At 40.4% G+C, this 17232-nt stretch overlaps 1 protein-coding gene across 6 annotated transcripts in view; it reads left to right on the forward strand.

Moving 5' to 3' along the window:
• Positions 1 to 6729, forward strand: part of Abhd18 (abhydrolase domain containing 18) — a 47582-nt gene extending 40853 nt beyond the window's left edge. For 5 of the 6 annotated variants that reach the window (XM_052729941.1, XM_052729936.1, XM_052729938.1 and 2 more), the window contains 3 exons: positions 2071 to 2449; positions 3437 to 3599; positions 3872 to 6729. In XM_052729941.1, the coding sequence (XP_052585901.1) occupies positions 2071 to 2449; positions 3437 to 3599; positions 3872 to 3923 (594 nt within the window). In that variant the 3' untranslated portion in view covers positions 3924 to 6729. The remainder of the gene's footprint in view (positions 1 to 2070; positions 2450 to 3436; positions 3600 to 3871) is intronic. The other variant, XM_052729937.1, reaches the window with a different exon arrangement.
• Positions 6730 to 17232: the final 10503 nt, after the last annotated feature.

Raw genomic sequence — 17232 nt, forward strand, 5'->3', positions numbered from 1 at the left:
TGCCTGCATGCCAAGAGAGGGCATCAGATCCCACTATAGATGGTTGTAAGCCATCATGTGGGTGCTGGGAACTGAACTCAGGACCTCTGGAAGAGCAGCCAGGGCCCCTAACCTCCAAGCCATCTCTCCAATCCTACACATGAACATTCTTTTTTTTAAACTTACTAATTTTTATTTCTTCTTCTCTCATATATTATATCCTGATTGCAGTTTCCCCTCCCTCCTCTCCTCCTAGGCCCTCCCCACACTTTTCCTCTCCCCCAGATCCACTCCTCCTCAGTTTCAGAAAAGAAAGTCTTTATCTCCAGCCAGTGACTACATGGGGAACTTGCCCAAATCATGCAGCCCCATCCTCATAGTTCTTTGTCTTTTTTGCACAGAAAATACATCCTGGTTACACACTTCAGTTAGCAAGAAGCAGAGAACTACAGAAGCCAGACAGCAAGGTCAATCCATTTAGGAATCTCCTGGATCCTGGAACTGTGGACCAGGTCCTTGATAGATTAGCTCTTTGCTCCCATTTTGGCAGGTGTTTGGGCCTGTGTGGTGGGTTTTAAGGCCAAAATGATGCCTATAACATGACTTTAGTTGTGCTGAGGTTTGGGTGTCTGTTAAACTCAACTGATAGTAAAAATGGAATAGTTTTATTTTACCTCATTGTTGACATTGAGCATGTGTGTATAAGCTAAGACTACATGTTTCATGTTTCTAGAACACACACACACACACATCCTTTGCCTATCTTGAATTTCTTTTTTAAAATAATTTTTTGTTAGCCTGGTGTGGTAGCATACACCTTTAATCTCAGCACTTGGGAGGCCAATGAAGATCTCTGAATTGGAGGCCAGTCAGGTCTGCATAATGAGTTCCAGTACCGCCAGGGCTATATAGAGGGACCTTGTCTAAAAAACCAAATAATAAAATAATTTTGTTCGCATATAAATAAGTGGATTTCATTGTGACATTTTCATACATAATATATTGCTTTTTGTTCTACTTTCTCTCCTGCCCTGCTTACCCCATATCTTTCTTTCTTTTTCATGTTTTTGTCTTGTTTGTGAGTGTGTGTGTGTGTGTGTGTGTGTGTGTGTGTGTGTGCACAATATTTGTCTTCCTGAGTCTGGCTAATTTTGCTTAGCATAATCAACTCCAGTTCTTTCCATTTTCCTACAAATGTCATGTCATTGTTTACAGCTAAATAAAATTTAATAATGTATGTGTGCCACATTTTCTTTATCTATTCAGCTTTTTCTGCTAGGCAGGTAGATCTTCTATTTGAAGCTAGCCTGGTCTAGATAGTAAGCTTTAGACCAGCCTTGTCTCCAAAAATAAAATAAAATAAAAAATTATTTGATTAGCCACTTCTCATATAAGTTGCAAGTCGATCTTGTAAGGATGTCATCTATTCTTTTTATTTTTTTCTTAATATACAAATATAATAAAGGTTACTTTAATTTATGTTGTATTTATAAGTCAATAAGTTTTAAATCTGCTTTTACAACTTTCATAGGCAATGTTTTTTTCCTTTTGTACCTGGTTTATTCACATCCCATAATGTCTTCAGAGTTCATCCATGTGCCTTGAAAGGGACTTAGCTAGGAGTGTTGGTCTGTGTCTGTTATCTTAGCACTTGAGAAGCCAAGTCAGGAGGCTCAAGAATGGGATCCTATGCCAGAAAAAGGAAGACAAAAAATACTTCCATTACTCTTTGAGAGTGTGTGTGTGTGTGTGTGTGTGTGTGTGTGTGTGTGTGTAGCGGGGGTGGGGGTGGGGTGGAGGCAGATCTGTGACAAGGTCTCACTAGGTAACTCAGGCTAGCCTAGAACACCCTGTATTTGTAAGTTGATAAGTTTTTCTCCTGCCTCAGCCTCTTAAGTGTTAAAATTATAGGTGTGTGCCACTACCTCTATCTTTTTGTTGATTTCTGAGACTATTCCATTGTATGTATGCCATACTATATTTTACCTACTAGTACTTACTACTGCCTTTCCTGTTTTTTAAAATGTTTCAAAAAGTTGTGAATATAAATGTTCTAATATAAAATGTTTTCTTTTTTTTTCATATATTCAGACAGATTCTTTCAAAATGGGACATGAGTTCATGAAACACTTCCCTAGCAGTGCAGATAAGCTGACTAACCTGAATCTGGTTTCTAGAATGTTAAATTTAGATATGACAGACCAAGTTGTGTCCTCAAAGCATGCTGAGTGCCAAAATTCTGGTAAAACATCTATCAGTGCTACTTCAAAAGGACGCTTGTTGCAAGATACCACTAAGATGGAATGCCTGAATCAAACACTCTCAACTAACAAAAGTCGTTATGCAAGTTACAACCCTCAGTCATTTCACCTGCTCAGCAGAGAACAAAAGAGAAGCAATCTTCAAAAAGAATCTCTAATATTCATGAAAGGAGTCATGGATGAATGCACTCATGTAGCAAACTTCTCAGGTACTAATTTTCATAGGAAACGGGAAACAGCTGTGCTGTGTAAATATTTGTTATATACACTTCATGTGTGGATGGGTGTTTTGCCTGCCTGCATGTCTTTGTGCCACATACATGCCCATGGAGACCAGAAGAGAATGTCAGATCCTGAGGAATTGGAGTTACAGATGATGTGAGCCACCATGTGGGAGCTGGGGATCGAACACAAGTTCTCTGGAATATCAGCCAGTGCTCTTAACCACTTGAACCATCTCTCGAGCTCCCTGGTATTTGTTTGTTTTTGTTTTCTGTGTATATCTTTAGAATATTCATTTTAAGGCTGGGGATATAGCATGCATAATGTCTGGGCTCAATCCCCAGCACTGCATAAACTGGGAATGGTGCTATATGCCTGTAATGTTAGCAGTAGAACTCAGAGATAGAGGCATAAAGATCAGAAGTTAAGAGTCCTCCTTGACTACAAAGTGAGTTTGAGGCCTGGACTACATGAGAATTTTGTCTTTAAAAAAAAAATCTTCATTTTATTAAATGAATATTGTGGTACCATGGTATATTGTTTTTCTCTTTCATGTATGCATGTTCATCTGTATGTACACATACAGAAGTCAACACTGGAGTCTTCCTCAGTCACTCTCCACCCTAATTTTTTGAGATAAGTCTCTCACTTGGTAAACTGGTGCTTTCTAATTCCACTAGACTGGCTTGGCCAGTGTCTACTTCCCCAGTGCTGAGATTATAAGTGAAGCCTGTGTCCAGCTTTTAACATGGGTTCTGGGAATCAACTCATGTTTCACGCTTATGCAAGCAAGCACGTTGCTGACAAAACCATCTCCCCAGAGTCTAAGTAGTCCAGACCGGTCTTGAACTTGTAATCCTCTGCCTCAGCTAGGATTACAGACTCATGTTTGGTGCATTTTGTTTGGTAATATAATTTTAGGTATTTATACAAAAATCAAAGACCTTTTTCATGCATCAAAACCCTATACTTAGTTCCAGTTGACCCAAGCCTCATCATAGTGGTACAAGCCAAAGAAGATGCCTATATTCCACGCACAGGAGTTCGAAGCCTACAAGAAATTTGGCCTGGTTGTGAAATCCGGTACTTAGAAGGGGGTCATATCAGTGCTTATCTCTTTAAACAAGGACTCTTCAGGTAAAATGATTCATCTAAATAGGTATTTATTTGTTGCTTGTTTAGGGGAATATTTTTTTGCCTTAAGAAGTATATGGAGGCCAACAAGGAAGTAGAAAAACTAGAACATATAATAAAATATTTTAAATTTTATACTGAAGGATTTTTCCTAGATTGTTCTAGAGATATCAGAAGCATATTTTATCAGATGGTTTTAACCAGAGATAATCTTAAAATAGTTTCTGTCCTCCATATTTGTTAGTGACTAATTATTTCTTTACATTTCATTTCAGACAAGCCATCTATGATGCCTTTGAACGTTTCCTTCATAAATATGCTAACTAATTGGATCGATGTGTAACATCCTGTTTCCTACTAAAAGAGTTCACCCTGTGATGATGTGAAAGATAAGCAGACAGCCCTGCTTACCTGACCACCGCCATGTAGTCTGTGTGCCAGTGTTACGGGTCAGTTACCAACTGTGGATGCATTTCAGTAATGTAAAAGCAGTACTTGAATCATACAATCCTGAAGTATTTGTTACTCTTTTGAAAATCTAATATATCCAATATGACATCTGTTGTTATTATTTATAAAAACATTTTAATTATGAATAATTTATTGATTCAGAATAAATAGAAACCCTATTGGTTTTTAATAGAATTGTTGAAACTAAGATTATAACATCATATGTACTGTATACTATTATATGGCATTTTTGATATTAACTTGATTTTAAAAACCTGTATTCCTCCTTTTTGTCTGTAAAGTGGGTTTATAATCTAGTTTTCAACCTTAGGTACTTTACTGCCTTAGAAATACCTAAGATATGTAAGTCAGTGTTAGCTTTGAATTATGAAAATATCCTGACTGCTGAGCTGTGCCTATGTGGTAGTACGGATTTGTAATCCCAGCACTTAAGAAGTGAAGGCAAGAGGGTCAAGAGTCCCATCATTGTCTTTTACGTAGCAAATTTGAGGCCAGCCTGAGCTACATGAAACCCTGTCTCAAAAAATATGCCTGGCATGGTAGCTCATGCCTTTAATCCCAGCAGGCAGGAGACAGAGGCAGGCAGATCTCTATTGAGTTCAAGGCCAGTCTGGTCTATAGAGCAAGTTGCAGACCTGCCAAAGCTATGTGTCTCCAACAAAATAACACAGCAGTACAAAACAAAACTGTACTGCTTTGTAGTGCTTTTAATAACTAAACTGAATGCTAAAATATACACATAAGATTAATTGGACTAGAGTAGGCTTTAAATTTTTATCAAAGATTAGGTCAGAAAAAGTGCCAGGACTGGGCTGTGCTTGCCCAGCCTCTGAAGGCTCTGAGGCCAGTCCCCAGTACTGCCAAACAAAAAGAAAACCCTGACATGTTTGGGGGTGGGGTTTAAACATGTTTTCTCTACTTAAGAGAGTTTTGTTTTGAAAAATGGATATGATAGAAGAACTTTGCCCTTGATGACAGATTCTGTCAGGCATTTCTTACACACCTGGTTCTTCTTCTTTGACTTTTTAATTTCAGAATAGCCACACATGAAATTGAACCATTGTACAGAAAAACTTGAGGTTTTATACACTGCTAACTTTTTAAATGGGAGTTATAGTGGATAGATATTTGGTGCTGATATCAAACTTCTGTAAGCTAAGATGTTCAAAGTGTGTTTCTGTTTGAATTCTGTATTGCCCTTAACTTTAAACTAGGTCTTGCTGGTCTAGTGGGGATCCGTAGATTGCAACATGCCTTTGGCAGCTGTTTAAAGATGCTGTGCTGTTCTAATGTCTCTGTCACTAAAATTCCTGACAACTATTTAAATATTTTTACTGTGAAGTCATTGATGGCAAGTAGTAGCTCCTTGGACACTGTTAGAGCTATTAGAGCTACAGCAATTTTGTGTATTCAGACTAGAATTTTTACTTTTCACTTCAAGTACAAAATGATCCTTAAGAATAAAACCTGGCCTGTGCACGCCTTTAATCCCAGCACTCAGAAGGCAGAGGAAGGTAAATCTCTGAGTAGGAGGCCAGTCTGGTCTACAGAGTGAATTCCAGGACTGAGAAACCCTGTCTTACAAAAACAAAAACAAACAAACAAACAAAAAAAACCCTCAAATTAAATGGATTACACTGTTCTATCATACATGTAGTACGAGAACTTCATTGGATTCTAGACATAGTTTCAGTAAAAAACAATACTTTTTTCTTTACATATGCATTTCTTATTAAAAACATTCTGTGGTATGTAGTTTTTCTAATAGTAAAATAATGAAAATTTGATATTTTAATTAATTCTTAGACTATTCTAGAATTTTTATCTTTTAAGAACTGGGTGCAGAACCAGGCATGGTGGCATACACCTTTAATCCTAGCACTGGGAGGCAGAGTTCAAAGCCAACCTGGTCTACCAAGCAAGTTCCAGGACAGTTAGGGCTACACAGAGAAACCTTATCTCAAGAGAAAGAAAAAAAAAAGGACTGGGTGTCACTGGCAGTACGTACATGCCTGTAATTCCAGCACTTGGGAGGCAGAGGATCATTCACAAGTTTGAGGTCAGTGTGGTCTGCATAATATGTTCCAGACCATCCAGAGCTACCTGTCTCAAATAAATTTATTTTCATCCTTAATTCACAAAGCTGCCTAAACTGATTAATTGAGAGAGGAAAATACCTTTTTTCACATTTCTTTAAACCCACTCTGCAAAATAGTAGTTTAGGTACACACACACACACACACACACACACACACACACACACACACGTTATATATATTCTTTGAGAAATTAATATATTCTCAAAAAAGTCCTGCCTGCCATTTTCCTGCCTTTTTGTATATTAGGTTATAATATACTACCGATTCATTCAGACCAGAATTGCAGGGAACTAGTCCTCACAAGCGAGTTTGACCCAGTTTTATTTGGTGTATGTAATGGGTGTGCATCCCCAATTCTGCCAGCTGATTTCTTATATGTAACTACTACTCTCTATTTTCCACTCAGCTCTAAAGACCCCTGTAGTTCTATAATTAGACTTCATGATTTGCCAATGTTGTAATTAGATCATTTTATCAATGTATTTTTAATGTGGTGCATTAACTGAATTTTAAAAATATTTCCAAATTTTATATTTCATAATAAAAGTCTATTTTAGAAGTTATCTGCTTTGTTTTTTTTTAAAGAGGTATCATTCCAACTACCAGAGGCATGTATCGTTTGAGTCATGTGTCCAAACTTGAGCAAATTCTATGTGTTTGCCCTTAGATATTGTACCCATGTAGTAAGGCAGAAATAAGTAAGGGAGGCTCTATCACAACAATATGGGTATCTCAGTATCTCTTCAGAGCCAGGTTTGCTCCATGTGATCCCAGGAGAACAAGCATTCTGACATACCATGTTTGTCTCAGTGTTGTTTAACTTGGATGTGGTTATGTTCAAAAAATTAAACATGTCACAAATAAAACCTCAAGGTGGCAGTTAACTAAAGGATTCCCTTGGACTGGGAGGAATGGGATCCTGGACAAAGGCTGCCATAGAATGGTTTGGAAGTCGGATGTGGTTGCTCATATCTGTAATCCCAACACTGGAGAGGTTGAGGGCAGGAGGAAAGAAAGTTCAGAGCCAGCTGGACTGACTTCACACTTGTAGCATTGGTATGTACCTGCACCTGCAAGCATGTACATACATGCACACACAAATAAATATAATTTTTGAGCCAGGCAGTGGTGGTGTATACCTTTAATCCTGGCATTCAGGAGGATGAAGCAAGTGGATTTCTGAATTAGAGGCCAGCCTGGTCTACAGAGCAAATTCCACGACAGCCAGGACTATACAGAGAAACCCAGTCTCAAAAAACAAAAAAATAATAATTATTATTATTATTATACATTATTAATAATATATTATTAAAACATGATATGAACAATATAATAAATATTACATATTATTAAATAATATATTATTCTTTTGTCTCAAATTATTTTGAGACAAGGTTTCACTATGTAGCTCTGTCTGGCCTGAAACTCACTAGGTAAACCAGGCTGGCCTTGATCTCAGAGGTCTGCCTGCATCTGCCTCCTGAGCATTCGGATTAAAGGTGTGTGCACCGTGCTGAACTGAGATTAGGACTATTTTTTCATAGAAGAGGGTTCACTTGATTGGTTTCAAAGTTCTGTTCCCTATCATCAAAATCTTTTGCAAATATTCATGTGTCAGGGCTCTTCTACCAGGACATCTTGCACAATTTTTGCTCTGAGAATGTCTACACAGATAGGTACTGCTAAAAGCTGATGATGATCCCAAGGCAAATGCTTTCATTTTATTTAATTTTACTATATAGCCTTGGCTGGCCTGGAACTAGCTATGTAGACCAGGCTGGCCTTTACTCACAGAGATCTCCTGCCTCTGCCTCCTGAGTGACGGGAGCGTATGAGCAAATGCTTTTAGTTGGACCCTTTGGAGTGTATCTATAAAATTCTACTCCCTTGCTCCTCATGCTTGCCTTGTTGCAATAACATAAAGTGGTGACAGTACCACATATGGTTTCTATTGTGACTACTCAGTTAGTACAGTGTAAAGCAGCCACAGAACATTCAGAAATGAGTAAACATGGCTGTGTTCCAGTAATGTTTTACTTTTGGAACTGAAATTTAAATTTCATATGATTTTCATGTGCCACAAAATATTCTTTTCATCTTTAGAGTGCTTTCCTAGCATGCTCAAGACCTAGGTTCAATACCCACCAGTGGGGTGGAGGTGGAAAAAAAAAAGCCATTTGTAGTTTATGCCTGTAGGGTGCACAGGAATGGGCCAGGGCCATAGGCCATAGTGTACCAAGCCAGGTAACCCATGCAGTGCTTACTTGTTTCCTTTTTATCACCCTTACACTACTATGTGTCATCTTCTTGGGATGGAAGCAATACAGCTATTCCCCTTCAAGAGCCATTTAATAATAATAAAAAAAGAAAAACAGTTGGGGAGCGGGAGAGATGGCTCAGCAGTTAGAGCACTGACTGCTCTCCCAGAGGTCCTGAGTTCAATTCCCAGCACCCACATGGTGGCTCACAACCATCTGTAATGAGATCGGTGCCCTCTTCTGGCCTGCAGGGATGCATGCAAACAGAACATTGTATATATAATAAATAAACAAATCTTTAAAAAAAAAAATCAAACAGTTGGGCTAGAGTTGTAGTTTAATGTAGAGTGCTAGCATTTGTGAGGCTCTGAGTTTGATCCCACCACTGCAAAATAATAATAAATAAATGATATAGTAAAGGTGAAAATATTTACATAAGAAAAGCCAGAGGCCTTCCCTTCACTTTCCCATCTGTGACTTTGTAACACTTTTCATCATTTGGAAAATACTAGGTCACAGGGCTATGGCAGATCTTCCTAATGTTAGCACATTCCATTATATACCAAAATTACATCCAAGGGCTGCTTTAGAGTGCTTTCTGTGCGAGTGCAAGGACCCAAGTTCCTATGCCAACATCCATGTTAGAAACTGGGTGTAGCTGTGCGAATACCTGTAACTAAGCACTGTGTAGGGAAGAGACAGTTCACTGAAACTTGATGGCCACCAGCCTACCTCTGGGTTCTTCAGTAAGAGACTCAAAGGAATAATACAGAGTGTGATAAAGACTTGAGGCATCCTCTTTTTTTTTTTTTTTTTAAGATTTATTTATTTATTATATATACAGGAGAGGGTGCCAGATCTCATTACAGATGGTTGTGAGCCACCATGTGGTTACTGGGAATTGAACTCAGGACCTCTGGAAGAGCAGTCGGTGCTCTTAACCTCTGAGCCATCTCTCCAGCCCAGTTGTTGTTTGGTTGGTTGGTTGGTTGTTTTTGTTTGTTTGTTTGTTTTTCGAGACAGGGTTTCTCTGTAGCTTTGCACCTTTCCTGGAACTCACTCTGTAGCCCAGGCTGACCTTGAACTCACAGAGATCCGCCTGGCTCTGAGGCATCCTCTTTTCGCCTCTGCATGCAAACACACACACACACACACACACACACACACACACGCACGCACGCACGCACGCACGCACGCACGCACGCACACATAGACACACACATAAATAATAAAAAAATTAAATAAAAAGCTTTTCTGGTCATACATAACTTTCAGAATGAAACCAGAAAATACACTTCACTCATAATATTAAAAAAATGAAACCTAGGAATAAACCTAATTAAGGAAGTAAAATGCATCTACAATCCACAGATTCAACATAATTCCTACCAAAATTCCAATGATATCTCACAGAATCAGAAAAAAAAAATCAAAAATCATATGGGCTCACAAAACACCCATAGTAGTCAAAGTAATTGAAGGCAGAAAGAACAACACTGTGGACATCATAACCCAACTTCAAGTTATACTACAGAAATAGTAACAAAAACAACACCTAGACCACTAGAAGACCCAGAAATCCACACAACGACAGCCACTAATGCTTGATGGAAGTGTCAGAAACAGACATCAAAGGGCCATCGACATGGTTCAGCAGGTATTCATGCTTGCCATGCAAGCCTGACAACCCGAGTTTAATCCCTGGAAGTCACATGAAGGGAGAAGGAGAGAGCTGACTTCAAGTTGTCCTTGGACCTCTACATGTATGCTGTGGCACATGCACACCCACAAACACATCTCTTTCACATATACCCACAATGATAAATAAAACAAAAAATTTTAAATGTAAAAATGAATTCAACTCTAGATTTCACTCACATACATGCCCCTTCTCTATAGGCAAATTAATAGTAAGCTAGATTAGGCCATCAGAGAGTCGAGAACAGTGGATGACTGGTAGGACCTGAAGGTCATTTCAATACTGACAGATGAGAGTGGAGACTCCCCAGTTTGAGGCCAGCCTGGGAGATACAAGGAGAACCTGTTCTTCCTTCCCCCCACCCGGAGCTGAGGCCCGAACCCAGGGCCTTGCGCTTGCTAGGCAAGCGCTCTACCACTGAGCTAAATCCCCAACCTGAGAACCTGTTCTTTTAGGTTTGAGAGATGAATCAGAAGTCAAGAGCACTTGTTCTTATACAGGACCCAGGTTCAATTCCCAGCACCCACATGGTAACTCACAGCCATTCATTCATAATTCCAGTTCCAGGGAACCTGATGCCATCTGTGGGCACCAGGCACACACATGATGCACATATATACATGTACACATACATACATGAAGGCGAAATATCCATACACATAAAATAAATTTAAAACATAATTGTTCCTTCAGAATTGGAAAAGAGAAAATGTTCTGCTTTTCTGTACTTACTAATTATTAGAATATTTTAAAAGATTAAATATTACCATTATTTGTGTTATTGTTTTTAAAAAAATATAATTTTTTTCATGTGTATGGGTATTTTGCCTGCATGTTTGTGCCCCACATTTGTGTCTGGTGCCCGCAGAGGTCAGAAGAGAGCATTAGATCTCTTGGAACTGGAGTTACAGACAGGTGTAAACCATCATGTGGGTGCTGGAAACTAAACCCGGGTCCTCTGCAAGAGCAACAAATGCTCTCTACTGCTGAGCTATCTCTCCAGCTTCATATGGTATTACTTTTAAAGGTTTGTTTATTTTTATTTATTTATTTATTTATTTTGGTTTTTCAGACAGGGTTTCTCTGTGTAGCTTTGGAACCTGTCCTGGAACTCACTCTGTAGACCAGGCTGGCCTCCAACTCCCAGAGATCAGTCTGTCTCTGCCTCCCAAGTGCTGGGATTAAAGGCGTGTACCACCACCGCCCCACAGCAAGAAAAAGCATTTTTTTGTGTTTGTGATATATAGTTTATTTTTAAAGTGGTATTTTCTAAAGATGTTTTAATTTTTTTAAGATTCATTGATTTTTATTTTATGTGTATGGGTGTTTTGTGTGCACATGTCTATGTGCACTATATATGTACCTGGTACTCATGGAGGTCACAGGAGGGTATCTGATTCCCTGGAACTAGAATCATAGATGTTTGTGAACCACTGTATGGGTGCTGTTAATCCTACCAGTTCAGAGAAAATAAGACTACTACACCACAGTTTAATGCCAAATTTGAAGCAAGTTTTAATTAAGTACTAGCCAGGTTGATGGACTCTCTGGCAGGTCCATCTCCTAGTTCCCAGAAAATGACCATGAGTCACACCTTCCAAAGGCTTAAAAAGGAGCCCCACAAGGCCACTGTATTTCTCATCAGGTCCAATCAGAAACAAGCATATATCCTGACATATTTCCTGCCTATGTACCTCCCACCTACATCCAATAGGGCAAGCATACATCCTGACATATTTCCTGCCCATGTACTTCCTGCCTACAAGTGATCGCGCCCATTCAATGCAGATGGGTCACAGAAACACAGAACAAACAGGAACTTACTAACTGCAAACAGAACTCTTAACCTGTAAGGCATATTTTTCCTGTTTTGCTCTCACATTGTGAGAACCAAACCTGGGTCCTCTGTGAGATCAACAAGTGCTCCTAACTGCTAAGCCAACTCTTTAGACCTTGTTTTGTTTTTTGAGTCAGGGTACCTTCTATAGCCCAGACAGGCCTGAAGCACACACTTCCATCTCAGCCTCTTAGTGTTGGACTGCCTGCTGTAAAGGTGCTTCTGGGGTCACTTTTTTTTCCCAAAGATTAAGCAGGAAGAATACAAAGCCTAACATATACATCAGCACTAACCTTGTAGGTTAGAGAAAAATAGGAAACATTACTGGAACCTATTAACAGACAAGGCTAAAGGCCTACAATTCTGCAGTTTGAAGCAAGGATTCATCAGATCTTCCTTAAAAAAATTATTTACCTTTAAAGTGGCTATTTTTAGGAAGTTAAAAGAATCTTTGGGTCCATTTCATTTTCTCCTTGGATTTGTCAGTCTCCAAAACACACTCTAATGCAGTCATTGAAATGTCTCTGGCATCCAGGAAGACTCCATGAACTTCGGGTTTTTGCTAATCTTAACCTGGTAATAGAGGTCCTTACTGTTCTCATGGGAGCAAATGCCCTGAAACAGCAGGGGGAGTGGTGAAGGGAGCATGCTCAATCATCTGAGAATTTGTTAGCAAACTCCAAACAGGAAAAACAGGACTTCTCTTCCAAAGCTTATTTGAACGATCCAGTCATCGAGGTTGTATAAAAATTATTTAATGTTTCATAACTTCTCAAAGCTCAAAGGACCATTCTCAAGAGACAACCTTGTGTTCTCTGGATTCCAATTTCCTATTACATTGGGAGGGGGGTAATCTCAAGTAATTTCATATGCCTGCCTACATTTTACATTTTTCTTATGTAATCCTCACAATAGCCATGATATGGGCCTTAGTGGAGGCAGAGAGGCCAGTTAGCAGGCTGTGGCTCCCTTATAGAAGGGTGATATCATCATGGAGGAGGCTGAGAGTAGTGAAGGACACAGTAAAGGGACCCAGTAATCCAAAATCCAATAAGATTTAGTGAGAGCTTCAAACACTGCTGACAGCTTCTTGTCGATGGATGAACTAGCTATGGAAAGTCAGGGAAAGGGATGTGCAAGTATGTCTCCTAACTTTTCAGGACTAGAAGGTGGTTGCCATTCACTCAGGCTTTTAGCTGGGAGTGGTGACACAGGCCTGTAATCCTGGCACTTGGGAACCCCAGGTATATGAAGACTTCATGCCAGTCTGGGCTACATGAGACTGTCTCAAAGAAGAGAGTTGGTTTAAAGGATGTTCCTTTCACACCCTCATAGGAGAACTCTCCTTCATCCTCCACCCATTTGCCTTGAGTTTTGAACCAAATAACTTGTTGCTCTAGGGTAAGACAAATAATTCCTACTCAAAGAGAAATAATTCATAGATTGGCTAGTGACTCGTTTACTCTGACTAGAACAATTGAACTGAAGTAATAACTCAATGGTAAAGTGTTTACTTAGCACACCCTACCTGGCTTTCACCCTAGTACTGTTTTGGACGTAGAAATCTCTCTGTTTGCCCAGGCTGGCCTCAAAGTTCTGGGTTTAAGTGATCCTCCCACGCCTCTTGAGTAGCTGAGATTACAAGTGCCTAACCTTACTTTGCCTGGCTCCTCTGAGTTTTGAACTAGGAAATGGAGGAAGCACCCAGTATAAGCTATATATTAGCTTATAGCTGTAAAGGAGAAGACAAGGAACAAAATGGAAGTTGGCAATGGCAAATTGGTTTAGCTAGATTACCACTAATGAATGTCGCTAATATGAATACTCAAAATTTGTAATTTGAAGTTGTTAAAAGTACCATTTACAGAGGTATAGACAATCTTCCAAGAAATCAACAGGGATAGCAGAGCACCGTGAGGGCTGGTGGCTATTATCTCTATGCCTAAGAGGGCAAAGGTAAGAATACAGAGGACCTTGTAGAGAGAAAGCTCTGCAGACAACCTTTGGTGATCCACCTTTAGGAGTGAGGACTGTGAACTTCCTATCTTCAGACCTTTCTACTATTCAGATACTGGAGGGCAAGACTGCACACTGCTACTATCTAGAGAGGTTAGACTTCTGTGGTACAAGGTCAGGAGAAGGGGGAAGGGGGACTTCCAAGTGTGGTGGCACATGACTGCAACTCCAGGCAGCACTTTCGAGGCTAAGGCTGATAGACTGAAAATCTGAAGTCAGCCTAGGCCACATAGCAAGTTCCAGGCCAGGCTGGGCTACCTAAGAAGACTCAGTTGCAACAAACCAAATAAAACAAAACAAAAAGTACAAACCAACCAAGCCAAAGAAAACACAGAACAACCCACTTTCCAGATCCTTCCCAGGAAGCTATTACTCTCTACTTTTTTTTTTTTTTTTTAAGATTTATTTATTTATTACATATACAGTGTTCTGCCTGCATGTATTCCTGTATGCCAGAAGAGGGCGCCAGATTTCATTATAGATGGTTGTGAGTCACCATGTGGTTGCTGGGAATTGAACTCAGGACCTCTGGAAGAACAGCCAGTGCTCTTAACCTCTGAGTCATCTCTCCAGCCCCTACTCTACTTCTTAATAAAACCTTGCTTGCTTGCTTTTCAAAAACAAAACATGAAACAAATAAAAAGAATTAAAAAGGCTAGAGTGAATATGGAGGGATAAAATGAAGCAAAGTTGTTTACTACAGCTGAGCTATGGAGACCCACACTTTTAAAACCAGCACTCCGGGAGGCAGAGGCAGGTGGATCTCTGTGAGTTCAAGGCCAGCCTGGTCTACAGAGCCAGGGCTGTTACACAGAGAAGCCCTGTCTCAACATGCCCTCTCCCCCAATCAAATAAAAAAAATAGATAAATGATAGATAGATCGATAGATAGATAAAATAGACAGCCAGCTCCTGTCACAAGCAGTAGTAATGCACTACAATAAAGTCTCTTAAGTCTCACCACTGCATTCTAGAGTCCCTGAGACCATGACTGCCCTCCAGTTCTCTCCCTGCAAAGCAAATATTGTTTCCTAGAGACACTGTTTCTTGATCATTTCTTCATCTTGACTTGAGAAGTCTGTGACTCTTCTAGACAACACAGAGCTGGGGTGAGAACTTAGTCAGTAAAGTACTTGTGAGGTTTTGAGTTTGATGCCCAGAACCCATGGGCGAGGGGACACAAAAGCATAGTGGTACTGGGGAAGCACAGACTCACTGGACAGCTGGCCTAGACTAGGTGAGTTTAAGCCAGTGAGAAAACTTACCTATAAATAAGTAAATAAGCCGGGCGGTGGTGGCACACACCTTTAATCCCAGCACTGGGGGGGGGGGGGGGGGGCAGAGCCAGGCAGATCTCTGTGAGTTCAAGGCCAGTCTGGACTACCAAGTGAGTTCCAGGAAAGGTGCAAAGCTACACAGAGAAACCCTGTCTCGAAAAAACCAAAAAAAAAAAGTAAATAAATGAATAGGTAGATGCTGCCTAAAGTGTTCCTCTGGCCTTCATATATGTAGTGCGTGCGCGCGCGCGCGCGCGCGCGCGCACACACACACACACACACACACACACGACAAATATCCACAAGTAAATGCAACTTTGGAGAAACACCATTACATTTCCTTTTCCTCCAGTGACTCAGTTGTGTGTTTGAATAAGCTGATGGTGAAAGTGAATAGAATGTGTTTGGAGTCATACTCACTGGCATTTGTTGGTACAATTCTGTACAAGAGTTAAGTATTTCTGAACAAGACTTTTAAAAACAAAAAGTTGATTGTAACAAGAACAGCTAGCTAGTTGGAAGTCAAAATTCAAAGTTTTGCCAGGACTAGAGCTCTTAAAGTTGGCATTGGGACTAGAAATGGAAGTACAGTCCTCACTGGATAGCATCCAGTTTCAGGAGGTTGCTTAGGGTCAGGTGAAATGGTGAGTACAGTATTTGACATGGTTGGGGACAGTATAGGTGGAGAAAAACTTTTCACCAGTAGGAATGTGCTCTCAATGATGACCTTGCACCAGAATATAATTTTATTAAGCCATAAGTACAGTATATAAGCCAATATCACTTTAAATCAAATTTCAATGCTAAGCAGAAAGGTCTTACTAGGTTTCTGAAAATCTGTACTATTTCAATACCCATTGTAGGGAAGAAAAATTGGGAATGTAGTTGTTGTGATCAAGCGCTATTTCCATAAATTAAGGACTGGGTAATAAACTGGAAGTTATCTCAGCCCTTGGGAGGTGGAATCATGGTCAATTGTTCAAGACTAGGGGCTGGAGAGATGGCTTGAAGATTATAGCACTTGCTGTTTGGCTTCCCAGCACCATATTGGGCAGTTCACGAAAGCCTGTATCTCTAACTTAAGGAGGATCCGATACTCAGGGCACATGCACACTTGTGCACAACACACAAAATTAAAAATAGAATAATTCATGCTGGCTGTGCACGCCTTTAATCCCAGCATTTGTGGGGCAGAGGCAGGTGGTTCTAAAAAAAGAATAAATCTTCGAAATGGAGAGAGAGTGAGTGTTCAAAGGCTGCTGGGTGTGGTCCTTATGTCTTTAATACCAGCCCTGGGGACGCAGAACCAGGAAAATCTAAAAGAATAAATCTTAAAAAGAAAAAAAACCTTCAAGATATAGCTGATGTGTGGTACTCAAGCCTGTAGTCATCCCAGCATTTAAAAGGCTGAGGCAGGCGCATTCCTTTGAGTTCAAAACCAGAATGGTCTAGTTGACGGCTTCTAGGTCAGCCTGGACTTGAGAGGAACGCTGTCTCAAAAAACAAGCAAAAAAGAAAGCTCAAGGCCAGCCTTGAAGTTCAAGATCAATTTGGCTACGGGAGACCCACATCCCACTAAAAAAGTAAAAAATGAAAAAGGGGGTGAAGTGTTAAGTATTTGTTTTACTCAAGAGCACTCAAGAAACATTTTATTGTCTGTGGGGTGGAATCAGGACGGACAAGTGCACTCCTTGGCATTTCTGGGCTCGGTCTTGACCTGGACTCAGGATCAGGAGTGCCCGCGATGCCCACAGCCTCATTGGGAAACTCTTGCCGGGTCCTGAGGAGCCGCTCTCGTGAAGTGCTTGCAGCGCTTCACCTCAGCGGAAATGGACCTCCCGGTCCCCGCGGAAAGTCCTCGTCCCTGGGTCACAGCGGCGGGAGTGGGGAGGCGCCCCGAAGGGTAGCAGGTTCACCGTCGTCCGCCGCTGGGGCGGGGCCCACCTCAAACCACGCCCGCCGCACTCGGAAAGACTCGTC

The sequence above is a fragment of the Peromyscus californicus genome, unplaced genomic scaffold (assembly GCF_007827085.1).
Source record: "Peromyscus californicus insignis strain IS unplaced genomic scaffold, ASM782708v3 Scaffold_9__1_contigs__length_137607984, whole genome shotgun sequence".
NCBI lineage: Eukaryota > Metazoa > Chordata > Mammalia > Rodentia > Cricetidae > Peromyscus > Peromyscus californicus.